The sequence below is a fragment of the Nilaparvata lugens genome, chromosome 12 (assembly GCF_014356525.2).
Source record: "Nilaparvata lugens isolate BPH chromosome 12, ASM1435652v1, whole genome shotgun sequence".
Taxonomy (NCBI): domain Eukaryota; kingdom Metazoa; phylum Arthropoda; class Insecta; order Hemiptera; family Delphacidae; genus Nilaparvata; species Nilaparvata lugens.
In genome coordinates, this window is record NC_052515.1 from 17808452 (window position 1) to 17832874 (window position 24423).

The 24423-nt window shown below is 34.3% G+C and overlaps 1 protein-coding gene across 2 annotated transcripts in view; it reads left to right on the top strand.

Moving 5' to 3' along the window:
• LOC111052189 (probable serine/threonine-protein kinase nek3) overlaps nt 1-22079 on the top strand; it is a 35008-nt gene extending 12929 nt beyond the window's left edge. The window contains exons 4-8 of one of the 2 annotated variants that reach the window (XM_022338822.2): nt 4590-4793; nt 6327-6468; nt 9764-9963; nt 16732-16884; nt 18693-22078. In XM_022338822.2, coding sequence (XP_022194514.2) covers nt 4590-4793; nt 6327-6468; nt 9764-9963; nt 16732-16884; nt 18693-21543 — 3550 coding nt within the window. In that variant the 3' untranslated portion in view covers nt 21544-22078. Of the gene's footprint in view, nt 1-4589; nt 4794-6326; nt 6469-9763; nt 9964-16731; nt 16885-18692 lie in introns of both variants that reach the window. The other variant, XM_022338823.2, reaches the window with a different exon arrangement.
• The last annotated feature ends 2344 nt before the right edge of the window (nt 22080-24423 follow it).

Below are 24423 nucleotides of genomic sequence, written 5' to 3' on the forward strand. Positions count from 1 at the left end.
GTTATGTTGTCAATCTTGTATAACAGTACATATCCGATTTCTACTCCACATTACCACATACCATTTTATACCCTGGAACTCCTCTATTGGAATAACCAAAAAAGGCGAAGTTTTTTACTGTAGAACAACACTTCTATCAATTTGAATGTACTCGTACTATCCTCTTAAATTTACACTGCTTCATCAATTAATTCAAGTTCTTAATGCAAGTTACATTCCATTTCAAAATTAGAAAGTAATTGACCCAACTTTTAGCTAGTTATAATATAATCACATTGATCAGGTAACGCTCTCTTGGCACTTACATTGGAAGTAATAACTTCATTTCTGTTTCAATTCATAGAGAGAGTCAGCTGTGCTGAATAGTGAGTTGTGTTTTTTCTGGCTCTAAATTTTGTGAAATTACTCAAAAATTTTCCAATTAATGGTGATTTGAGTGTGATATTTTTGTTTTTTTCTGTTTTCAACCATCAAAAATTTAAAAACCTTAGTTTTCGTTGTTTTTGAGTGAAAATGGATTAAATTTTAGTAAAGTGAAATCATAACCCTATTTTGGACTTTTAAAATGTTACCTATCTAAATGTGGGAGAGAAATAGTACAAGGAGTATCCTTAGTTTTTCTCTCCCAATCAGTGCTTCTTTGTAAAAAATATAAATAAAATAAATAATAAATGCCCGTTGGATTGTGGACCGTTGGAATCCCCTTGAAGCCTTCCCGTTCGGCTAGCTAATTCCACTATCAAACTATTAAGATCTCCAACATGATTTTTCCCTGATTCAGAGTTCCCTTTTCATGAGGACCCAGCATAAAAAAACTTTGTTTCATAAAATTAATGAATAATTCCATCAAATACGAATAGATATACACAAATTTCAGGAAATCTGTTGATTCATCTAAAATTGAATTATTCATTCTGAAAAGAACATTTATTTTACACTACCGATTAGCGATTACAGTCGACCAAACCAGTTTGAACTCTCCCTCCTTTGTTATCAGTCTATCATTATCTAATTAATTGAAAATTCATTCATTTCCATGAATCGAATGTAATATATCTGTACATGTATGATCTGTACTCATACAATGAATGAATGAATTAGTCCTAACAAGTAGCATAATGATAACTCTCCCTGAGCAAAATGTCCATTTCTCAGTCCACGAGGAACGAAACACATTATAGTAGTTATCGTAACTCATGATGCCTAATCCTTATCATGAATGAGCTAGAAAAAATCATATCCATGCATGAATATGCATTGCGTGACTTTTATACTCAATTACTTTGCTTTCGAAGTAGAAGCGGGCGACATGAGAAATGAGTTTAAGTGAGAGGATGTTTGGTGACTCGCAAAAATTGACCTGTTGAAATATGTACAAGACTTACTTCACTTACGATCAGTGTCTCAATATTCTCAATGAATCATCCAACTTGGAATGTTTCCAAAAGTGATGCCACCCATCAAAATCAACTGTCTCCAAGTTGATGTAATGATTGAATAATGACTTGGAATGACTGAAAAAGTGAAAGTCAACTCTTACCTATGTCGGATTGCTGTTTTTCGACACTGGATGTGGTTTTAGTGAAGCTGAAGTGATGCTCACAATTCTCTTCGAGAGTATTGCTTGCTCATGTTTTGAATGATGTAGATGATAGATATTTCCTGTAAACAATATCATATTTACTGTAGATGCTCGTGCTTTCACTAAGCACGGTTTGGTGAACCAATCAGAACTATTCAAAACCAGGTAGTTGGTTGGTAGTTGGTCGATGCTGATTAGTTCCTGTCAGAGCCAGTCAATTACATTAGACCCATGTTTCACAATACATTCTCGACTGTACAGTAACGAAACCTGAACGTTGTGTCAGTTGCTTCTATCAAAGAATAAACAATCTTGTATAAATATTATTACAGTATATTATATTATATAGTTCACCATTCCTAGTTCAATAGGAACAACCCTATTCCTATTAAACATTCTATGTTTTAAAGGAATGACTACAGTTTTCGTCATGCTGCTATCACCACAGAGGAAAGACCTTAGTTCTGTTATTCCTTCTTCTGTAATATCACTTATTTCCCCTCTGTATATAAGTAGCTTAATAAATTGATTCTAAATTCAGGCAACCAAGACATGCTTGACTGTGACCAAAATTTGTTCCAGAGAGATTTATAATCAAATTAAACAATCATTATTCCTCTTTCATGAAGAAGTTCATCTTCCAAACCCTGGTGGATTTTTCCATGATAGTGATGATAATAATAATAATAATACTGTAACATTAATATTGGTAGAAAGGACATTACCTCTCTTTCCATTCGTTTCATGACGCTAGCTCATCTTTTAAAAGTTCATGATGTTTTTCTCCTATTTAATAAGTGTCGCTTTCTCCAAAGTTGGTTTCCCATTTATCATTGTACGGTCGCATGAATTATAATGTGTTCCAATTGAGTCAGCTAATCGTTTAAACTAGAATTTCAGTTCAACTTTTTTGAAGAAAAACACCCTAAAGTTGATGAAGGAATTACTCAATGATTCATTAGGTTGATTATCATTGATTACATTCAAAGAAGTTAATAAATGATCCATATTACCTGTAATGTGTGATCTATTTTTTGAACTGTGATCTGTGAGCATAATTCATTTTCAATAATTGATCAGATTTTAAAAAGTTGATTATCTTGCCATGGGTACAATCAAAGATGAAGGAACAGAGGATGTCCTCCACTCCGTGGTACAAGCAATCAATTCATCTAGTGAATTGTTTCGTGAGTGTTACTAGAGTACGATGCTATTGAATTATCTTTTCTCGGCCAAGCGAGTCGACAAGCGAAGTCTGCAGCTGTGATTCAAGTCATTCTGTCATCATTCCTGTCCAATCACATCATTGCTCCTCTCTCAAGCAATGCTGACAGTTTAAAGTGAATCGAACCATAGCGATTCTTTCTTTAGCAGACGGCGACTTCTTCATGATACCTTCCCCCTGAACTACCCCACCCCTAAACCCGAAATAGATGCGCCGACCTCTGAATTCGGCCACCGGTCGCCGCATACCAAACACCATGACGTCATGATTGTTTCAAGTAATGGCGGCAAATTTGAACAATTCATTTGTTTATTTATTGAAAACAAAAACGTGAAAATGTAGAAAAACTAGGAGCATTAGGACTAATTAGAACAATCAATTCATTCATTTATTTATTGAATACAAACTTGTGTATGCTAATGAAAATATAGAAAATTAGAAGCGTTAGGTCTAATTAGAACAATCAATTCATTTATCTATTTATTGAATACAAACTTGTGTATGTTAATGAAAAAAAACTGAAAATTAGAAGCATTTGGTCTCGTTAAAAAACGCTGGGGGATGGGTTGACTCTTCTAAAAACCCTCATTATAGAATTAAATCAAGCCTGAACAAAGAAAAACACATTTTAAGGTTAAAAATCGTCCCTTGGCATATGGGCTAGATAGATAGATTTATCTATCCTTGGCAAAGGGAAAGTTGTGGTGACTTCCGATATACTTACATCTAACTATGCAAATAGAGCTGCAGGGTGTGAGATGTAAAATTGTAATCCAAAACATTTCCCTCCATACTTTTTGGGCATTCGTTGCCTGAACTTTCCGTTTCTAGTCTCATATTGGTTTAGCACGTGTATCGTTGAACTTTTTCTAATCTTAAACACCTTACATTAACAGACGTGATGACTAATCTTGCTTGAACACCTTTCATTAACAGTAGCGATGACAGAGATTATAAATATATCATTGGTTATACTGTGATAGGTTTATTTCTCTCATAACTTAACCCTCATTGGCTCCTGTCATGTAGACACTACATTACTAATGGTTAGTTACTGATTGGTTGAATTGTAACTCAACTACTACTGGCTATCGATATAACAACTAGTCGATACTTTACTATTGCTAAGATTTTGATTGTTCAGATTTCTGTATCACAACTCCTATTGGTCGTTGTCATGACAACAGAGTCTCTGCTATCCCATTGGCTATCAAGAAACAGCAGACGGGCTCGTTCTTCCTTACTCCCTTGTGATTGGCTTGGGGCGGGTCAGGTCTAGTGAAACAACCAACTATCTCCTCAAGAGATAAATTTTGAAACTTGTATCTTATCTCTCATAGGTTATTCTCATTTTAAGTGTTGATCTTCAATACAGTGATTAATATAGTCAATTAATACAGTATAATCTGCAGTAAGTGTGATCTGTAATACTCGTAATATTACGCCCTAATATTTTATTGATATAATAGAGTTTTCTCCTATGATTGAATTGAATCATTAGGTGGAATTGCTTCCCGCCTATACCTCGAAACTATTAATCTTACGGTCATAACTATACGATACTAAATTGAAGCTTTTAAATTACTTGAAACTGTTATTCGACAATATTGTTTACATGATATTTTTAGTTGTTTTCGAGATATCGACTTCACATTTGATTTATTTAGCAGCCACTGTTTTCCTTTCATAGGCCTATGATGGATTTGTAAACATTTTTGTTTTTTATAATGTTTACTATTGTTTTTTTATAATGAATCAATGGTTTTCTGTTGTTCTGTTCAGGGGCAAATTCGGCACAGTGTACAGATGCAGAGAGAAAAGCAGTGGACTCCAGTTGGCGGCCAAGTTCGTGGGGATGGGACGCCGACAGGAGCGTCGCAACGTTGAAAGGGAAGTGGACATAATGCGCACACTCCAACATCCACGCCTCATACAGCTCTACGACGCCTTCGAGATATCCAACGTCATGTGTGTCATACAGGAGTTGTGAGTATCATCAAACACAACTAACAAGTGATAATTAAATGCCAAATCAATTGATTCATTGAGAGTGCTTCATTCATGCAGATTACTATACTGTCCTATAGACTCATATTAATTCAATTCATTATTAATTTATTGTCGTGAGCATTTAGACAAATACATGGACATCGTCAGGTACTCAATATGAGAGCAAATATCGCGAAACAATAATTACAGTCATACAATAGACTAGAAATTAGACATTAGATTACACATAAGCTCAGTCAATACTGCTATATAACACAATAAAATCATGAATATGAAAGACGACATTATTTCACACATTCATGTACTCATCAACAGAATAAAAGCTCTTATCAAGCAGATATTTCTTAACCTCAGATCACAACGTCATTATGCAAGTTTTGTAAAATTCACGGAAGCAGCTCAATATTCCTTTCACAAGAGGGATGCTCTGTATGTTCCATTGAGGATTCTATTCAAATTGAAATAAACTACTTTTATCTCGCTTTAAAAGTTTGGTCCGCATCTTAGAACAAACTTTTCGAATACAACTTCATTTTTTTCAAATGTGAAGGTGGTTATAAATGGAACATGATTTGGATACAGAATTTCAAGAGAAAAAAATATAGCGAAAACCGCACATCGATATCTCAAACAGTAAGAATGAGCTCTCACAATGGCAGAGAAAACTTATTATGTTGTATTCTGAGGTATTGGTAATTGCGTAAATAATAGGCCTATGTATTTAGTAGGAGGAGGAGTAGGAGGAGGAGGTAGTGGCGGAGGAGGAGGAGGACGAATAGGTGGAGAAGAAGGTAGTGGAAAAGAAAGAGGAAGAGAAGCTGGAGTATAAATAGGTGTTGAGGGATGATAAGGAATAGATGGAGAAGGTATAGGAGAAGGAAGTGGAGAAGAATGAGGAGGAAAAGGAGGAGGAGAAAGAGGAGGAGAAGGGGAAGGAGAAGGAGGAGGAGGATGAGGAGGAGGAAGATTAGCTGGTGGAGAGGAGAGAAATTACAATATCTTATTATGTGTTGTGATATCAGACTAGAGGCTACCTAATAGCGAACATTTAATGTGATAATAATTGGTAAAATTAATATTGATAATGATATAATTATCAAAGCTAATAATATCCATTACAGTAATAGAGCAGTTCATTATAATAAATAAATACATTTCAATTGAGTTCGAAATAATTTGAATCTATCTGTTTACATTCACCCTGAACAGGTCCAGTTGTCTTGTGATGAAAATTACTGAGATATTGCAATCATTCAAATGCCAACGAATCATTAATTATCATAAACGAAAATTCAAATTAAATGATGTAGTTCACCCCGAAGACTTCTGCTACTGCAAATATTGTCAACAGGGTAAACAGCTACATGGAAATACGATGAGCCCTACTACTATTCAAAAATTATATTTTGTCAGCCCGGGAAATCGGGTCTAATTGACGGGAAATTGTCTCTAATTTCACTACTTAACTGTATTTAAATATTTTAGAAATAATTGTTGTTTGTTTGTTAGGATTGAAGGCGGCGAGCTGTTTGAGAGAGTGATTGATGACGATTTCATTCTGACAGAGAAGGCATGCACTGTCTTTGTCAGACAAATATGCGAGGCAGTCGAGTTCATACATTCTCAGCACATTCTTCATCTCGATCTCAAGGTAAGTGCATTCTTCAAATTCTCTCAAAAATTGCTGTCAAAATTGAAATATATTTTCGTCTTGTTATACAAATATTTCACGAGCTCTAAGCATCAACACAAAGCGCTGCTTTTTCTCTCAATATTTTCTACTGCAATATCATGTTTTAGGTAATAATGATATAATTATTACTGGTAATGTTATCCAAATTTTATTCTTAAATCATACGAGTCGTAATTCCTTCATGCAATACGCTGTTCAAATTTGTCACTGCTTTTGCTATAGTGTGGTCCACGTTATAATGACTGTGTAGAAAGATAGAACAGAGTTGTCGATTTTCTGCCTTGCCATTGCCTTTTGTAGAGGATATAGCTGAAACCGGTATATCCGATGTAAGAACATGTATTCATTCTTGTTTTGAATAAATAATCAATTATAATACTTCATTCGTCAATTTTTTTTCAAAATAATAAAATTTTTCAATTGAGATGAAATATTTTGTTAATTGGTTATATTTCTACATTGATAAAGAACGATAGTGGCAAGATGAAAACGGTAGTGGCACGGAATAAGCATAAAGTGTGTAGTGTTTCTTTCCTCTGTGGTAGTGGTCACGAAATGTGTGAGTAGTGGCCAGCCAGCTAGATTGCGTCATCGCCACCAACCGAGGTTTTTAACACCTATTGGCAATTTATGAAACTTATTTGTTAAAAATGAAAACAGATGATTGGATAAAAAATGACGTCAGCTCTATCGGAAATTCAGCACAAACATGCGCGTGACACCTACCGTCTTCTTCTATATACCGTGGATATCTGCTTTGCCGAATGATAGACAAGGGTAGCAACACTAATGTTAATCGAATACTGTCATTTCAACGTGGACCTCACTAAAGTAGGCCTACTGTACTCTATCCCCTCTCATAACAGTATAATGAGATTCACAAACTCTCGAAATTCCTTAAAAGTAACATCAATCCAATGCTGATTGCTTGAAGTGAAAATCAATGCAACCAGTTCAAGGAGTTTTGTCAAAGTTCCACGAAATATTATTTCAGTGATAAACTTTATCATGATGTTGCATAATCAATTTCAACTCATTTCACATTTTTTACTCAACTATTTTCAGTTTTTTGTTTCAAAATACAAATAGAATCTGCTCATGTATGGTCTCCAACTTCTGTTTTCGTACGGTATTCAATTATATCTACAGTCTGTTCAAATCCTAGTTTGCAGCATTGCTCTTATGGAGTATAATGCTGTCAGATTTCACAGAATCCAGAGAGCTGTGAGCTAATAATGTGAGAAGAAGAGCGGAAAAGAGAGCTTAGGACTTCTTGATAGGATCAGCATAAAAACGGCAACATTGCGTTCCTATTCTTATAATATGATTCTTATTCAAATCAAATCTAAGGTTATTCATAAAAAAACAATCACAGTGCAAATTAGAATATTAAAACATTTAATACAATTAAAACAATGAAGTTTTATGCATTGAATAATTTCTTAACAGGCATAAATAATTCAATGAATTAATATACACCCCACTATAAATTATATGTGTTGATTGAAATAGCATTGTCCATAAAGCCCCGTGATGCTAACTGAGGTTTGCATGGATCATAAATAATGGTATAGCGTTTTTCAATGATGACTGACATTAGTTCTCCAAAAAAACTTCAAATTATTAGGAAAGAAGCAGAGGGTATAGAATGTTACATCTTAGAATCTTAGAATTTTACATTCTATACTCTCTGTTAGAGAGTATACATTCTACTCTGGATAGAAGTTGTCCATGTTATCTCAAGGTTTACATTACTTATAGATAATTTCATAGGTTGTGACTATATTCCTTTGGAATGAAATTCATATTCAGAAAATCATTTGAATCTATTATTAGTAAACATCTCAACAAAAAAAATACATTTTTTAATTTTCATACGTGATGCATATTACACACTTGAACTGTTTTAAACCATCAGTTCTCTAAACTCTGAAGACGTTCATGATTCCAATGACGGTAGACGGTACTCTAGTATTAATTGATGTGATTTCTACAAGTACTGTAGATTGATAGAACAATGATTAAACAATCATAGAACAGATTATGTTCTCAGAAACAAGTAGAACTTTCTAAAATTTAAAGTACTGATTATAGCACTCCGTTACTGTTTCTGCCAAACAATGAAAGAAAATTGGAAGAGAGTGCAAGTCGGAATTTTTCCACATTGGCATGACTGTTGTTTTGGCAGTTCTTCACATGTGGCAAACCGAACTGTATCACAATAATTATTTACCTGTGCACAATACTCAATGAAAAGTAGACATTCATAGTTCATCTATTGATTCAAAATGCATAATTATTCATTTTTAACTATTATTTTGCTCTTATTTGTTGTAATTGTTTTATAAATGTAATGGAATAAATAAATAAAATAATCGAATAAATAAACTGAATAAATGCCTACAATTATAAGCCTATTGATGCTGATCGAGCTATGATAATGATTTCATGATTCCTCATTCTTTTCAGTCTTACACTAATACAAATAATTGATAATAGCTTCAAAATAATAACTCTATGCAAATCAATCACGAAAAGTAATTTTTAGCCGTCCTAAAACTCACTATATTACTTTCAAATTTGAAACATTTCAAGTAATATTGCTGATCTATGATGATAATTTCATGATCCTCTATCCATCATTCTAGTCTTATACTGTTACAAATTAAAAATCAATCATAGAAACTAATTTGTTAAACCTACTAAAACTATACAGAAAAGAGATCTTAAGAAGATTACCTATTTATAGGGCGTTTATGTTCCAAATTTCACTGTTAAGTCTAACTCAAGACGGACGATAGTCCTAGTACTTGTTTTTGGTGAAGCTGTGTAACGCTATTAGTTCCTTATACTGTGCCGCTCTCACACTCTCACCTGGTCAAAACAGTAATAAGTATAACATACAGTAGTCGACAGTAGTCGGCGTGAGTTAACAAAAAACTCGGCTCGAAAATTGAAGCATAATTGACCTATGCCAAGGGATATCTTCTTATGCTATCTATCTTTTCTCTATGGTTTCAGTAGAGATATATGTTTATCCCTTGATAAGATCGTCTTGAAATATTGGAACATGAACGACCTATACGATTTTTTTGCTTTATTTTCTCTAATTTATGGTTTTTGTAGGGATTTATTGGAACATAAATGACGTATACTATTGGAATATTATCTTCTTATGCTATATATCCTCTCTCTATGCTCAAACTAACTCATTTTCCAAATCGAAAAAATTAAAACAGTGAGCTTTTTCCAGCCAGAAAACATCCTGTGCTTGACGCGGACCGGCAATCGGATAAAAATCATCGACTTTGGCCTGGCACGGAAGATCGAGCCGGACAAGAAGTTGCAGGTGCTGTTTGGCACCCCCGAGTTTGTGGCGCCCGAGGTCGTCAACTTCGACCAGATCGGATTCGGCACAGACATGTGGTCTGTCGGCGTTATCTGCTATGTGCTGTGAGTTTCCGTCTAAATTATTGACCTTCGATCAAAAATCGTGATCGACTTGCGATCAAAATAGAAACTCAAAGATAACTGTGTTCCATTTCCATAGGCTACTTTTCCACTCATGAAATAAAACTTGAATTTAAATAACACTTATAAAGTGAAAATACATTCAGTCTGATGATGACCCACACCAGGTCGAAACGATCGTCACTACTAATAGCAAGTGCATTTCCACTTGATAAGTGATTCTAAAATTCAAGTTTCAACACAAAGATATTGTTAAATAGCACCAAATTCAATTTTGAGAACTACACATACATGTTTCGACGCCTATCAGTGTAACTTGTGATGTGAAAAGTCACACTGATGATGACTCTTTAGTTGTGCCAAAAGTTAATATCCTTTCAAATTCAATTCATTTAATAATGATTTTAGTAGAGCTTACAGATTACATCCTCCCAAATCCATTTTTTTAATAAGGGTTTTAGTAGAGCTTACAAATTAACATAGTATTTTCTGTTCTCATGGAACTCTTGATTCCTCAGGCTTTACTTCAAATTATGTTGCAACTGGATATTTGAAATTTCCTCATTATTCTATCACGTTTTGAATATAATATTATCGCCTTCGGAGCCAGTAAATCTCAATTCCTCAGATCGACTCTCAAATCACCAGGTTCAAGTCTATGAAAATTCTGTGGACAAGGTGCTCCGGCCTGAGGGCTTAGCATGACTCCCAATTTTCCATGTCTACTTTGAAAATTTGTATTGTCAGAAAGGAGTACGCCATATAGATGTCGAAACATTTTTGGCTCTCTTTACACTTAGCTATACGCTACGCTTTCGGAACACGTATCGCCATCTCCCAAAATTGAAAGCTACGCTACGCTGGAGGATTTTACATTGCGAGATAGGACTTATTTCAGCGTAGCGTACGTAGCTGAGTGTGGAGAACGGAGAGACCTCTTTGTGTTCTCAAATTTCGTGATGTTTGTTAATATATTGGTCTTCAATATATTGGTCATATTGGTCTTCTAATTTCGAATAACTACCACTTCAACTCATCAAACGCTGTGTCGAATTATTTGATGTTTTTATTGTGCCATGCACTATTTTGAACTAGAGAGATGAATAATTATTCTAGTTTTGATAATCAAAACATCTAAATTCTAAAATATGGTTTATATAAAAAATATTTTTCGACTGGAAATTTGTGAAAACCTTCAGGACATTTTTCGGGCATTGTAATCTTATACTAATTCTGCAAAGGAGTAGCAAAATGTTTCCGTATTTTTTCTCTACCGATAATTCTAATGATGTGTTTCTCCCTTGAAAATGAAGAATAAATGTTTCCTTACCTGAGGAAAGGAAGATACAAAACTAAATTCATATATGAATGGATGTGGACATGTATAAAGAAATGAATGACTATAGGCTTAATGAAAAAAAAATTGAGATATACTCGTAAAAGTTTTACTTATTGATATTTCATTACGTGTATTTAGCTTTCTCAATTAACGAGAGAACAAGTATTTTTTCTAATGATGTGAAGTAATATAGTATTTTTCACACTTGAGAATGGGATGAATATACCCGAAACTATGCAATTGTGTTTTGTATAAAAATATAATAAGGTTACCTACTAGAGATTCTCTATAATTCAACTTTTATTAATTTACGACAGTGGATTCCGGAAATGACTCTATTTCTGTCAGTGCAACATAGAATGAATTCTACTTACACTCCAGTTTAACTATAAGATTTAGATAGGTTCTCTCAAAGTCCATTGTTAAATCTAAATGTCTAAATTATCTGTATATGTTGAACAGTAGCTGTTGTAGCAGTAGCAGTAGTATGTTATCAGTAGCTGTTGAACAGCGGTGAGATACAGTTGTGTCCGAGCGGCTCTATCTTATCGCTAACTGAAGGTAAACATTTCTGAAAAACTACGTCTTTGCGTGCGGAATATTGTATAACTCTGTTTTAAAAATAATTTGTGAACTTATTTAAAATAATAATTCGTGTGAAATGTCGTGTGGTATGTGCAATAAGTCGGTGAGAGCTGCAAACAACTCTGAAGTGAAGTGCATAGACTGTAACAATCAGTTCCATGGAAACTGCGTGAGTATGAAAGTAGAGGAAATCAAATTTCTAATTGAAAGTGTTAAAGCGAAGGAGGGTGATGAGGAACTTTTCAACGCGACACATGGACCTACCAACAGACATCCCGCTGTACCACAACGAGAGTCTGTCGCCGGAGAACAGGAAGGTGCTAGCGCTGGCGAGAGCAGCCAAGAAAGAAAAGGACTACAAGTATCTCTGGATTAGGAACGGAAAAATTTTGATGCGAAAATCTGAGGGTCAACCGGTAATCTCATTGAGTTCAGTAAGTGATATAAGCAAACTATAATGATTACAAATGTACTAGTTTATTTAATAAAAGTTTACTAATTTTTGAAAAATCCACGAAAGTTAAAAATAAATGACCGACCTTAATGAACTATTCTGTTTAGTACAAAACATAAGAAGCTTAAGAGAAAACTTTGACCTTTTTTAATTGAGCTTGAAAGTTATGCAAAAAAACCGCAGTGTATAATTTTAACAGAGATTTGGATATATAGTGATGAGTCTGAACTTTACCAATAGATGGATACAATTGTTTTACAAATTGCAATGACAATTATAGAGCAGGTGGAGTAGCGGTTTATGTGAATAAAGAAAAGCCGATAAGATAGTTCTAATCTCTGTAGATGCCTTAAAAGTTGACTTTATTTTTGGTAATGTCGAAATAAGCCTTATCGCTGTGTATAGATTTCACAATATACCTGTAGATGAGTTCTTCAAAGAGATAAAAACTGTATTAGATAAGTTAGATAATGATAATTCTATCATAACAGGTGACATAAATATTGATCTGCTTGATAGTAATCGAGTATCAGATGAATACCAATTCATTATGTCAAGTTATGGGTTTACATCTTATGTTAACGAACCGACTAGAGTAACCAACATATCAACTTCATGCATCGATCACTTATGGTTTAGATACGTAACAACAAGGAATTCTTTCAATCCCTCCACAATTATAAAGAATTTACTAATCACTGATCATTATGCTATAGAGTTTTATTTTGAGAAAATGATTAAGAAGCGAATAAATCATTCACCAATACTAATCACAATGAAAAGCAGAAAAAAATAAACGTTGAAATTCTCGCCAATAAATTAAATAAAATTAACTGGAAATGTGTCCTCGATCTTTCAGATGTAGATTTAGCTCTGGATAAATATCTAGAAATTTTCAGTGAGTGTTTGGAAATAGCATGTACAGGAGAAAGTAATAAAAGGAAAATATTTACACAACCACCACATAAACCATGGCTCACTCCCTACTTGCTAAACCGAATAACAGTTAAAAATCGCTTATACAAAAAAACCACAAAACAACCATATAACGAGAACTTGCTAAATTATTATAAAAGGTACAGGGATAAACTCAAGAAAGAAATACAGGAATCCAAAAATAAATATTTTCGCGAGACTCTAAACAATTTGAGGGGAAACTCTAAGGAGACTTGGAAAGTAGTGAATACGCTATTAGGAGAAAATAACAGGAGAGAGCCAGTTAAAAAAATGAGAGCAACAAATGGAGAGACTCTCCTAAACGAGAATCTAATTGCAAATGAGCTTAATAATCACTTTATCAGTATATACAGCGCTAAGAATACAAAAAAGCTAAATATCAACGATTATAACAGTTACAAAATGCTTTTTGACAAACCAATTCACCATTACCATTCAATGTTTTTCACACCAATAACTAATTTAGAGATAGAAGGAATTGTACTCTCAATGAAATCCAGAAAATCTCCAGGCTATGATAATATAAGAATTGAGCTAATTAAAAATGTAATAAAATCGATCTCTAGCACCCTTGCTCACATATATAACCTCAGTTTGGAGACTGGTGTGTATCCACAAAAATTAAAAAATGCAATTGTAGTACCAATTTTCAAATCTGGGGATAAAGAAAATCCAAACAACTACCGACCTATCGCTCTTCTCTCAGTATTTGCAAAAATCCTAGAGAAAGTTGTCAGGATAAGATTAGTAAGCTTTCTAACCAAACACAGTTTTTTCAGCAAAAATCAATTCGGGTTTCAAAAAGGACTAAGTACAGAGGACGCCATGCTTAAATTTATCTCTGAAATATATAATGGAATAAACAATAATAAGAAATGTGCCGGCCTCTATTTGGATATCCGAAAAGCGTATGATACTGTGAATCACGATATATTGTTGGGAAAATTGCAAGACTCAGGAGTTAGAGGTGTATGTAATAATTGGTTTAAAAGCTTTCTAAGTAATAGGTCACAACAGGTAAGGATTGGGGATTCGCTAAGCGAGCTAAAACTTATAGATACAGGGGTAGGTCTGCCTCAGGGGTCCGGTCTATCAGCTGAGCTGTTCCTTGTGTATGTTAATGATCTTTGTAACGGCAACTTTGAGGGATCTGTCACAGCCTTTGCCGACGACACAGCACTGAGTTACAGTGCAGATGATAGGGGTCAGTTGGCTCAGATGATTAGTGAAGATTTGAAGAAATTGAATTTATGGCTGCAGGTGAACGCCCTAGAACTGAATGCCAGTAAATCCCACATAATTGTCCACAAGCTGAGGCCTGAAGGAAATGATTTAATGAATATATCATTTCATTCAAATGAATGTGATAGTCCAATAAACTGCACATGTGAAAAGATTTCAGAAGCACCCCAAGTTAAATATCTAGGTATTATAATTGATTCCAAGCTTACTTGGAACCAACAAATAATTAAACTGAAGAGGGAACTTACGTGTGTATGCAGAAAATTTTACTATATAAGAAATTTATGCCCCGAATATGTCATGGAATCGCTGTACTATGCACTCGTAAACAGTAGACTACAATATGGAATAGCGGTATGGGGAGGAGCTTATTTTAATAACATTAAACCTCTTGTCACCGGGCAAAAATACATATTGAGGACCATAGACAGAAAACCAAGATTATTTAGCTCTTTGCCAATTTTCAGAAAATGGGGATTTCTACCACTAAGGTATCTGTATTTCTTCAAAGTAATGTCAATTTTCTTTTTTAGAAGTGGACAAGTGAACGTTGCTAACCACGAATATTATCTCCGATCCGCAAGTAATTTAACCAGACCAAGACCACACAAAGAAATCTTTAAACGTTTTTATTTATTTATAGCCCCAAAAGTATACAATGAAATTCCAATTAGCATAAGGCAGCAAAAAAATCCGAGAAGTTTCAAGTTTTTTCTGAAGAATTGGTTATTGGAAAAGCAGGATGTTGAAGTGTGGTTTAGAGATCTCAGATAAAAACTTAATAATATTGCAATAGAAGTATAGTTACAGGTCATTTAAAGAAATCTATTCAATGTGTGAAATATTCAAATCTAAGCTTAGTAGGTATTTGTTTCTGTTTGTGGTGTAAATAGATATTATTATTCAAGGTAAAACAACCCAAGTTGGAGAGTGTAGATATAAGTGATTAAGTGCCCTAAGATTGCTCTAGAATAGATAGATGGCAAGGGATACGTTAAGTTGAATTTTTCACCTTATGATGAATGGATGTAAGTGGAAGAGTAATTATATTGTTTGTTTTTAAATAGAGAAGACAAGTTTTGTTGATTCTAGTACCTAACAGTTTTCTTCGCGACAGGGATGTAGTAATTATTATTTATAGGTTTATAATTTTTCTAAATGACTAAAACTATTTGCTGGTAACTCCCATAAAGGAATCCTCGGGAGTACCTAATTTCTCTGATAAGGAAGCAATTGTATGATTATTTTGTTATATAATTTCATTGAAAATTGAAATGTTTCTTCATACTGTTATGTTATATGTTTTCATTTGAAATTGTAATTGTGATTTTTCTTTTTTACGAGAAATAAATTATTATTATTATTATATAAAGATTGATGAAGTTTGTTCAGAGTTATAGACTGGTGAGAAATTTGGATTAAAAGTTTTTATACTAAAAGACATGGATGTTAAAATATAAATGAAAGTTTCACAAAATACAAAATGGCATATTATACCTGCTAATTAATGGTATATTTCTACTCGTCTATGTGAAAAATATTCGAGGCGTTATGAAACATTCTGCTCAATAAAATATAATTACATACAGAATAACTAAGGAAAGTCATTACAGAGATTGAATAATTCAAAGTAAGATTACACAACATTTATTCAGTAACTAGAGGTATGAATAATATTATAATAACAATTTTGAATAATAAAGTAGCCTATCTCCTTTTTATCCAAACAACAAAACTATTGAATGTTGTAGTATTGTATAATGTATTCGAATCAATCTCTCTGAACTCATTCTATTGTACGTCTTATTTGCATTTAATACAGGATGAACAGCTAATATCAAAGAATACAGCATTGTATTCTGTGCTTATATGTAGTGTGGTACGGTACCGTATTTTATACATTACACATTTGACCTTTAATTCACTTAAATTAGATAATTCCATAGGATACATGTTGTTATTAGAAGGTATAAGCATAGAGGGAGCTTCAAATAATATTTGTTGTGTTTATATTCAAGAGCTTTTTCTAATGGATTCAATAATTTTCTAATGGATTTGTTATGAGAAGACAAGCATAAATGAGTTTCATATAACATTAATTTGTCGTGTTTAATATTCAAGAGTTTTTCTAATGGATTCAATTTGATTTCAATGAAATCTTATCTATTTTCAGATTATCGGGTCTATCACCGTTCATGGGAGAAACAGACGTAGAGACTATGGCCAATGTAACAATAGCACAGTACGACTTCGATGATGACGCATTTGATGACATTTCGCAGGATGCCAAGGATTTCATCAGTAAATTGCTCATGAAAAATAGAGAGTGAGTATCAAAATTCACCAGTAAATGGATGGATTTCTGAATTTCCAACTAATGATTTTCAAACTAGAAAGTAGATCTTGAGAACAAAAATGTTTGTCTCAGCTTCAAATAGTCCTATCGTTCTTGGTATTGTTTCAAAACAAAAGAACTTTCCCACTTTATGTAAAAACTGCTCTACTTTCATTCTTCATTACTCTATGGTCCGGTTTCTAGAGCACTTATTGAATCTAATGAACCATTAAACCTTTGGATTTGATGTTTCATTGAAGATATTATAAGTTTCCTGAATACTGGCCCTTTAGGTAATAAAATAGAATCGGTTATTAAGAAATAAATCCAAAGCTGATGCCTATTAGAAGAAAAATTGTAAACATAACTAAATCAAGAACAAAAATGCTACACGAATATCGTAGGCTTATTATAAATTTCTGAATGTAAACTAAGATGAGAGGCGAGGAAAGAATATGTTATGCAATTATTATTGAAATCCATATACCGTAATACAACATATCCATATACTGAGCCATATAGTATTTATTCATGAATAGACAATGAAATAAATAATGAAGCTACTTCATACTCGGAGTAATATCCACATGAGGACTAGACAAGCCTTTTGTTCATTCTGGAACACCGAAGTGTTGGAGAATTCATTTTCACAATAATAGTTCACTGTATGAGTATTGTTGATTTAAAAGCCTAATAATTAATACTAAATTCTGAGATTGCATGGAATGAATGTGATTCAACAGGACTGGATAATGTATTCTATTTGATAAAAAATGTCTCCTATTCTTAAATTTTTATTTGGAGAAATATATCTTCTCCGATAGTATCTAAGGATTTGTTGAGGAATAGGATTTTCTAATATTCTAAACCCTGTTTGTCTAATGAATTTTAGTTTTAGGAGATTTAATGATGCAAGACAAAGACCCATCATGTTTGAACAGCTTTATAATTTTCATACGATGTCTTGCTTGCTACTAATGATGTGAGAGTACTACTTGAAATTATTGTTAATAAGCAGTGGATGAAAGCCAATAATTTTCATAATGTTTGCAATGCTTTCTGGCAATGAGAGAAATTGTTGTTTGCTTATGAAAATTCCAGAAAATTTCTGGTATTTATATGCTTACTGACATTTCTAAGCTATTGAATCATTTATCAATCTCAATAACAAAAATAAACAGTAGCTAATGCTTTAAAGTTAATGTTATTGATTTTGCTCTCCTAAAACACACAGAATTATGCTGAAATTTTTTTTCCAATTATCAGAAAGAAACATTTCACAAGTCAATAAATTTAAGGCATCAACAATATGATTCATATAGATTTTTGGTTTTTGAAACCAGTCTATAATAAAGAAAGTAAGAACTTGGAAATCAATTTAATACTTACAGTGAATCAATTAGTAGGAAACATCGCGTGGTAAATTAATTACACATTATCATTGAACAATGAAAATACCATATGCATCACAATTTAAGCCTCAAGTATATGCATTTTATATAAATAAGTGAAAAATGCATACATGTACATCCTACAACAGAAAAAATTCAACTCTTCTGTGAGAAAGATTTCCTAGAAGGACGTACACACCGACACATCCACCTACTGGAACCAAAAGAGTTATTATAAAAAAGAGTTTACTTGCACTTCAAGTACCTACCTAGGATGGTTTTTTCTTCTAATATTAAACCCACTCCACTCCACTATGCACGTACTTGACAAGCATGCTCTCTGACCACTCATACCTTGTTTCTGATCATCTTCTGCATATTAACCGGGGTCTTTGTCTGCTCTTTCAGGCAGAGAATGTCGGCTTCCGACTGCTTGCTGCACTCCTGGCTGCGCCGAAAACCCCCACCCCTACACAATCAACCTCCCTCACCCCCCGCCACCCGTCGCATATCAGGGGGTTTGGACAGCGCCAAGGAGAACCTCCGCGAGTTCGTTGATAGATGGTCACAGCAGCCCTCAAGTCCACAGATGATTGAGTTCATCAATGCCACCAGAAAGGACAGCTTGAGCCGGCAGATATCCGCTGACAAAATGAAGATACTCAACGAAGAGAACCAGCGCAACAGTGTTGACAACAAGCTCAACAATATTGACAATAAGTGCAACAATGTTGATAACAATACTGTTCCACTTATCAACTCTGCCAACAAGCAGGACGGGCTGACTACAAGGAATGCCAGTGTGGACAACAACAGAAACACCACCACACAGCAGCAACAACAACATCCAATTAAACCTCAACAGAATATTGCTGGGTTGGACAAAACTAGTGATAAATTAATAGCTGTTGGCAAACCACAACAAAATACTGTCGGGTTGGTTACAGCTGTAAATATTAAACCTAATGAAGGAGTCAAATCTATAGGTGACAAAAATCCTAACAAACCAGGAACAGTTGTTGATAGAGTTGAAGGCACAAATTTGATAGGAAACGTTGAAACAAGACCAGCAGATGTTTCTCCCAATTTGAAGCTGGATATTGAAGCAGCCAAGAAGGCACCCCCAACCAAAACACCAAACTCTGTAACTTCCCCAGTAAATTCTGACAGCAGCGGGACTGCAAAAGTGTCAACTCCTTCTGTTGTTAAATCAGGGACAATACCTAAAACACCTTCAGGTGGTAGTTTGAAATTTGATGCTACTTCTTCACCTAAGAATTCTGTCACTGAAAGTTCTCAACATCCTTTATCTACAGTTTTGAAGAAGGATGGAACAACTGATAAGATAACATGTGTTGTCAGTGGCAGTGAAAGTAGTTTTCCAGCTCAGATGAAATTGGGAGCAGAAGAAAGTTTTGTTAAACCAAGTGAGAATGTTGGTAAACCATCTGTGATAGCTCAAACACAATCACCTTCTAGTCAAACAGTTTTGCAATCACCCAAAGTCGAATCACCTGGCATCAAGCAGCAAGTAAGCCTACCTCAAGTTCCAGCTGCAGCTAGTCCTAGTCCAGTTCTTGAGAAGCCAACCTTAGGAATCCAAGCCCCTCCAAATCAACAGAAACCTCTCTCATTAACTGCTGTCACACAAGTCAGTGTGCAGTCAAAACAAGTTGCAGAGAATTCTCCACAGCTGAAGCCATCTTCAACTTCCATAAGTACCTCACAACCAAAGCCACAGACTCAAAGTACAGTGCAATCAAAGTTTGGAAATTTGTCGTCTTCTGGCATCAGACCAGCTATTGAAGTTCAATCTCCAATTTCATCAAAACCTATCCCATCACAATCAAAGTCTGTGTCATCAAATATCACTCAATCGACTTCTGTACCACCAACTATGACTCAATCAACGTTTGGGAACTCACCTTCAACTAAAACCAAGCAGACTCCTGGGATTCAAGCTCAAAGCCAGCCATTGTCCATATCAACTCCCAAACTCTCTCATGGAGCAGTTCAATCTAAGTTTGGAAATTTGTCATCATCTGATCTCAAAACTTCCTCAAAACCTTTGGAACAATCATCAGATCTTCCACTAAGCAGACAGTCAGTATCATCAACTCCAAACAAGCCTGGAACCTCGGGAAGTGCAAGTCAAGGACATCCTACATTTTTCCTATCAACCACTGATGATGTGGTTGACATGGAAGATCATGAAATGGATTCTGTACCAAATGAGCTGAAGAATGTTGTACATGAGATGCGGCATATCAGTGTTCATAAACCAAAGATGACATCACAGCTAAGTGAACCAGATCTCACCAAGTGCACTCTACAGCGGAACATACCAGACAAAAAGCCTAGTAATAGAGGGGTTGAACAAGATCCTCCAAAAAGTAACATATTCAAGAGGGATTCTATAGATTCCAGGATGAATAAGCCCAGTATGAAACATGTTCCACCTAAGATTCATGGCATAGTCTTGGGACAAAGTCAAACAGATGAAGAAAAGCTGGGACCAAAAGTGATCATGCATAAGATACATGTGGAGGGAAGGAGTGAACCACTGATACCTACCAGTAAGGAGAATACAAGTAAGCCTCAACAAAAGCCAATTACAAAGTCACAGACATTGAGTAAGTTGGAACTGAATGAGAGTGTGGATAAGAGTAAAGGTCCATCAATGTGTAATTTGATTGCCAAGGATAGGTTTGACATGAGGAGGGGGTCGGATATCTCTTGTTTCCTCCATAACACTGAGAACATGGAGAGTCCTAGTTTGTCAGAGGAGATCAAGAGGTTGTCGTCACGGCTTTTCCAGAAAGGACAAGATGAGGATTTGGGAAGCAGCTTGCCACGACTGATTGGACATTCAGCGTTCAAAAACGACCCGATTGGCAGGTTCATGGCCAACCATGGTGTCATCACGAAACGTCCCAAATACCGGTTGTCTAATCTCAACCGCGACGTGCCTTTGGGTTCGCCTCCTCCGAGCAGCAACATTTTCTATCACCTGTCCCACTCGGACAGCTTTTCCGACCCGCATACCACCCACTCGGCACCTCAGAGTCCTACAGAGTCCCCGGAGCGAGAGATGGCCGCCAGACACTCTGGCCTAACTCGTGACGTCATACTAGGGCTGTTTGGCAACAAGAAAAGTGAGAATGATGACATGTCCTCTGCAAGCACAATAGACTCTTTGGCCTCCTATTTCAATAGAGCAAACTCCAAAAATATGTCATCGTTTTTCAACAATAAATGAGACAAGACTGTGCGAGTATTTTAAAGCTTTCACTATGAGTGGGAAAGCCAACCATTCATATCCACTAATAAATAAGGCAAAATTTGATGGTACCATACAACAATTACTGGTACCATATAGTTTTGAATCTGAACAGGGCAATTATTCCGAAAATCATGTTATATTATACCGTACATGCACAGTATATATAGCTTACGGCATAAGGCATATGGTATCATAATTATATTTTATGCACAGTAATGTATTAGTTTATCACACGATAAAATATAAATTCACAAGAATAAAGCCAACACGAATGTTATGAGAATTGCAACTATGGCTGTATTGATAGTTTTTATCCACTAGTCATTCATCAATATTGTCACCTCCCTCATCATAATATTATTTTACATCAACATCATCACTTCAATAAACTCTAGTCTTTCTCGATTAGTTGAATATGCTACTATTGAGACATTGTTTGTAAAATAATAAATTTATTATTTGTACACTGAGAAGTATAGTTTTAAATAAATTTGTACGTTTAGAAAATGAATGTCATGCTTTTTAATGAGAGTTTCCTAGTAAATGTCATCTCTTTTGAATCAACATCTTTTTGAATACTTGAGCTACTCAACTGAGAGTAGAGGTACGCTTGGAATAGAATAACTCACTTGCTCACTTCACTTGCTCAACAAAGCATAAATAGTATTAAAATATTATGACTATCTCAATTTTATTAAACTAATATCTATAAGCTGTTTTTAGAATTTTAATTTTTTATTGGACTGCTGGAATAAATCCAAATACTCCTTGAAAAACGCTCTCACTGAATAACTTAGGATGACAACTAACTACAGGACAAGAAGTGTGTTGAACATGGGTGTGTACTGTACACACATCTCAACATTACATTCTTGTCATCATAGCTGAAGGCTTATTGAACAAAATTCTTTGAAGTTGGGTTTTTGTTCGGTTTTGATTTTTTTATTCGTATTATTTATTTTTTCTTTGCTGCTCTTTTTGAGGTGAAATTATTTTTGTATATCATTATGTATTACATTATAATCTGTAGTTTTCCTGTGGTTTATATAATGTTTATATAATGTTATATAATGTTTTGGTTTTTTATTCTATGGTTGAATGCTGCTGTCAAGCAGCATGACGAGCATGTGTGTACGCACATGTTCAACACACTTTACCTGTCGTTAATGACCACCCTTACTGATTATTAGTGATTATAAGATTGAAACTGATTAAAATGGATCCAAATATATCGTTACAGAGTATACTTCGATGAACAGGTGAACCATAGACCTATACTAAAAAAACAGTAAAAACTTACTGATTATACCAACTTCTGATATTACAATAAGTAGGTACTCTATATACTTTTTGTATCAGGCTATAGGTACGGTATAGAATAGGAAATACGTGATATCAATAAACTATCAACTCTCTCAATATCATACTTATAAATACTTATGAATGTATGATATCTTGTGAGTGTAGCGAATCAACGAATATAATAACATTTATCAATAAAACCTATCTTTTTTCTTGCATGTTTTGTGTTGGAAGCTTGCATAATATTCATGATATTTCAGAATAACTAAAATTAATTTCCATTCTGCTGTAATAATTCAGTCTATTCCGCAATTGAGTAGGCTACTATCTCTATTTTGTTTCAGTCTATTAATTCCGTTTTTCACTGCAACTTGATACGGCATCATCTTTTTTTAATGCGGTCAACTTGATTTTCAATCACTTCCATTTTAATCTATTAATAATTGTGTTTTTGTAAAGTTCAACATCATCTGCTCACTTATTTCCAATAGGTACTGTAATTTTTATTTCAATTCTCTTTTGTCTTCCTCAACAGTTAGAGTACTAAATTATCCACTTGTTATACTGAACAATACAATAACACGATTACTCCATTAACCTCGATTACTTTACAATAAATTTGATTTAATCGATTTTCTCAGTTTTAATGCAAATTTTGTCCAATCTAGAGATCGGATGACTCCTGAAAAAGCGATGGAACATCACTGGATAGTCAACAACAACACAGAATTTGCATTGAGCAAAGCAAAGCTGAAAAGATATGTCATCAAGAAGCGATGGATTAAAGCTGCTAACACTATAATTGCGTTAAGGAGAATGGGAGCTAAGCTAGAAAGGGACTAAGCTAGAAGGGGTTGAGCTAGAAATTTCTAGCTTATCTCTTTTTAGCTAAATCCCTTAAGGGATTAATCTAGTTTAAATTAAAAATTCAATTAACGTTCAATCCAGTTACTGTCCATACTTGGACCGTTCATGTCAGATAGAACCTCCACGTTAGATAAAAACTTTTTCAGTACAAAGATGGTAGATATAGTTCAACCACTAAATTATATATATAATATGCATTTATGAAAATCATGTGAAAATGTCTAAAATGTGAAAGTTGTCTTAATGTGATATCTTAAATGTGAAACTATAAAAATATTTCCATTATATTTCATCACAGCATATTACTGTAATATAAAATGTTATTGGAATTGGGAATTATTGTACCTTATGCTATAGTACAATAATAGAGTAGAAACTCTGTAGCATTGCTGTGAATGCTATGCAATGCTGAATGAATAAATTAATAATAGTTTATAAGATATTTGAATAAATTAACAAACAACCCTTATTGTTGTATGAATGGGACTGAAAATGTTTTGTATTTTCCGTTGTCGTTTTTTGAACTTAGGTTTCCAGTCATGAGTATTATCTAGAGTAAGGCCTGATATATTTCAAAGTTTCACTCGAAGTAGAACGAAAAGTTAATATTAACTTTGCATTGAGTTGCTATTTCATAAACCTCAAGTAATAATATGATTTCAGTAGTTGACCTGCTTAAATGTTTCT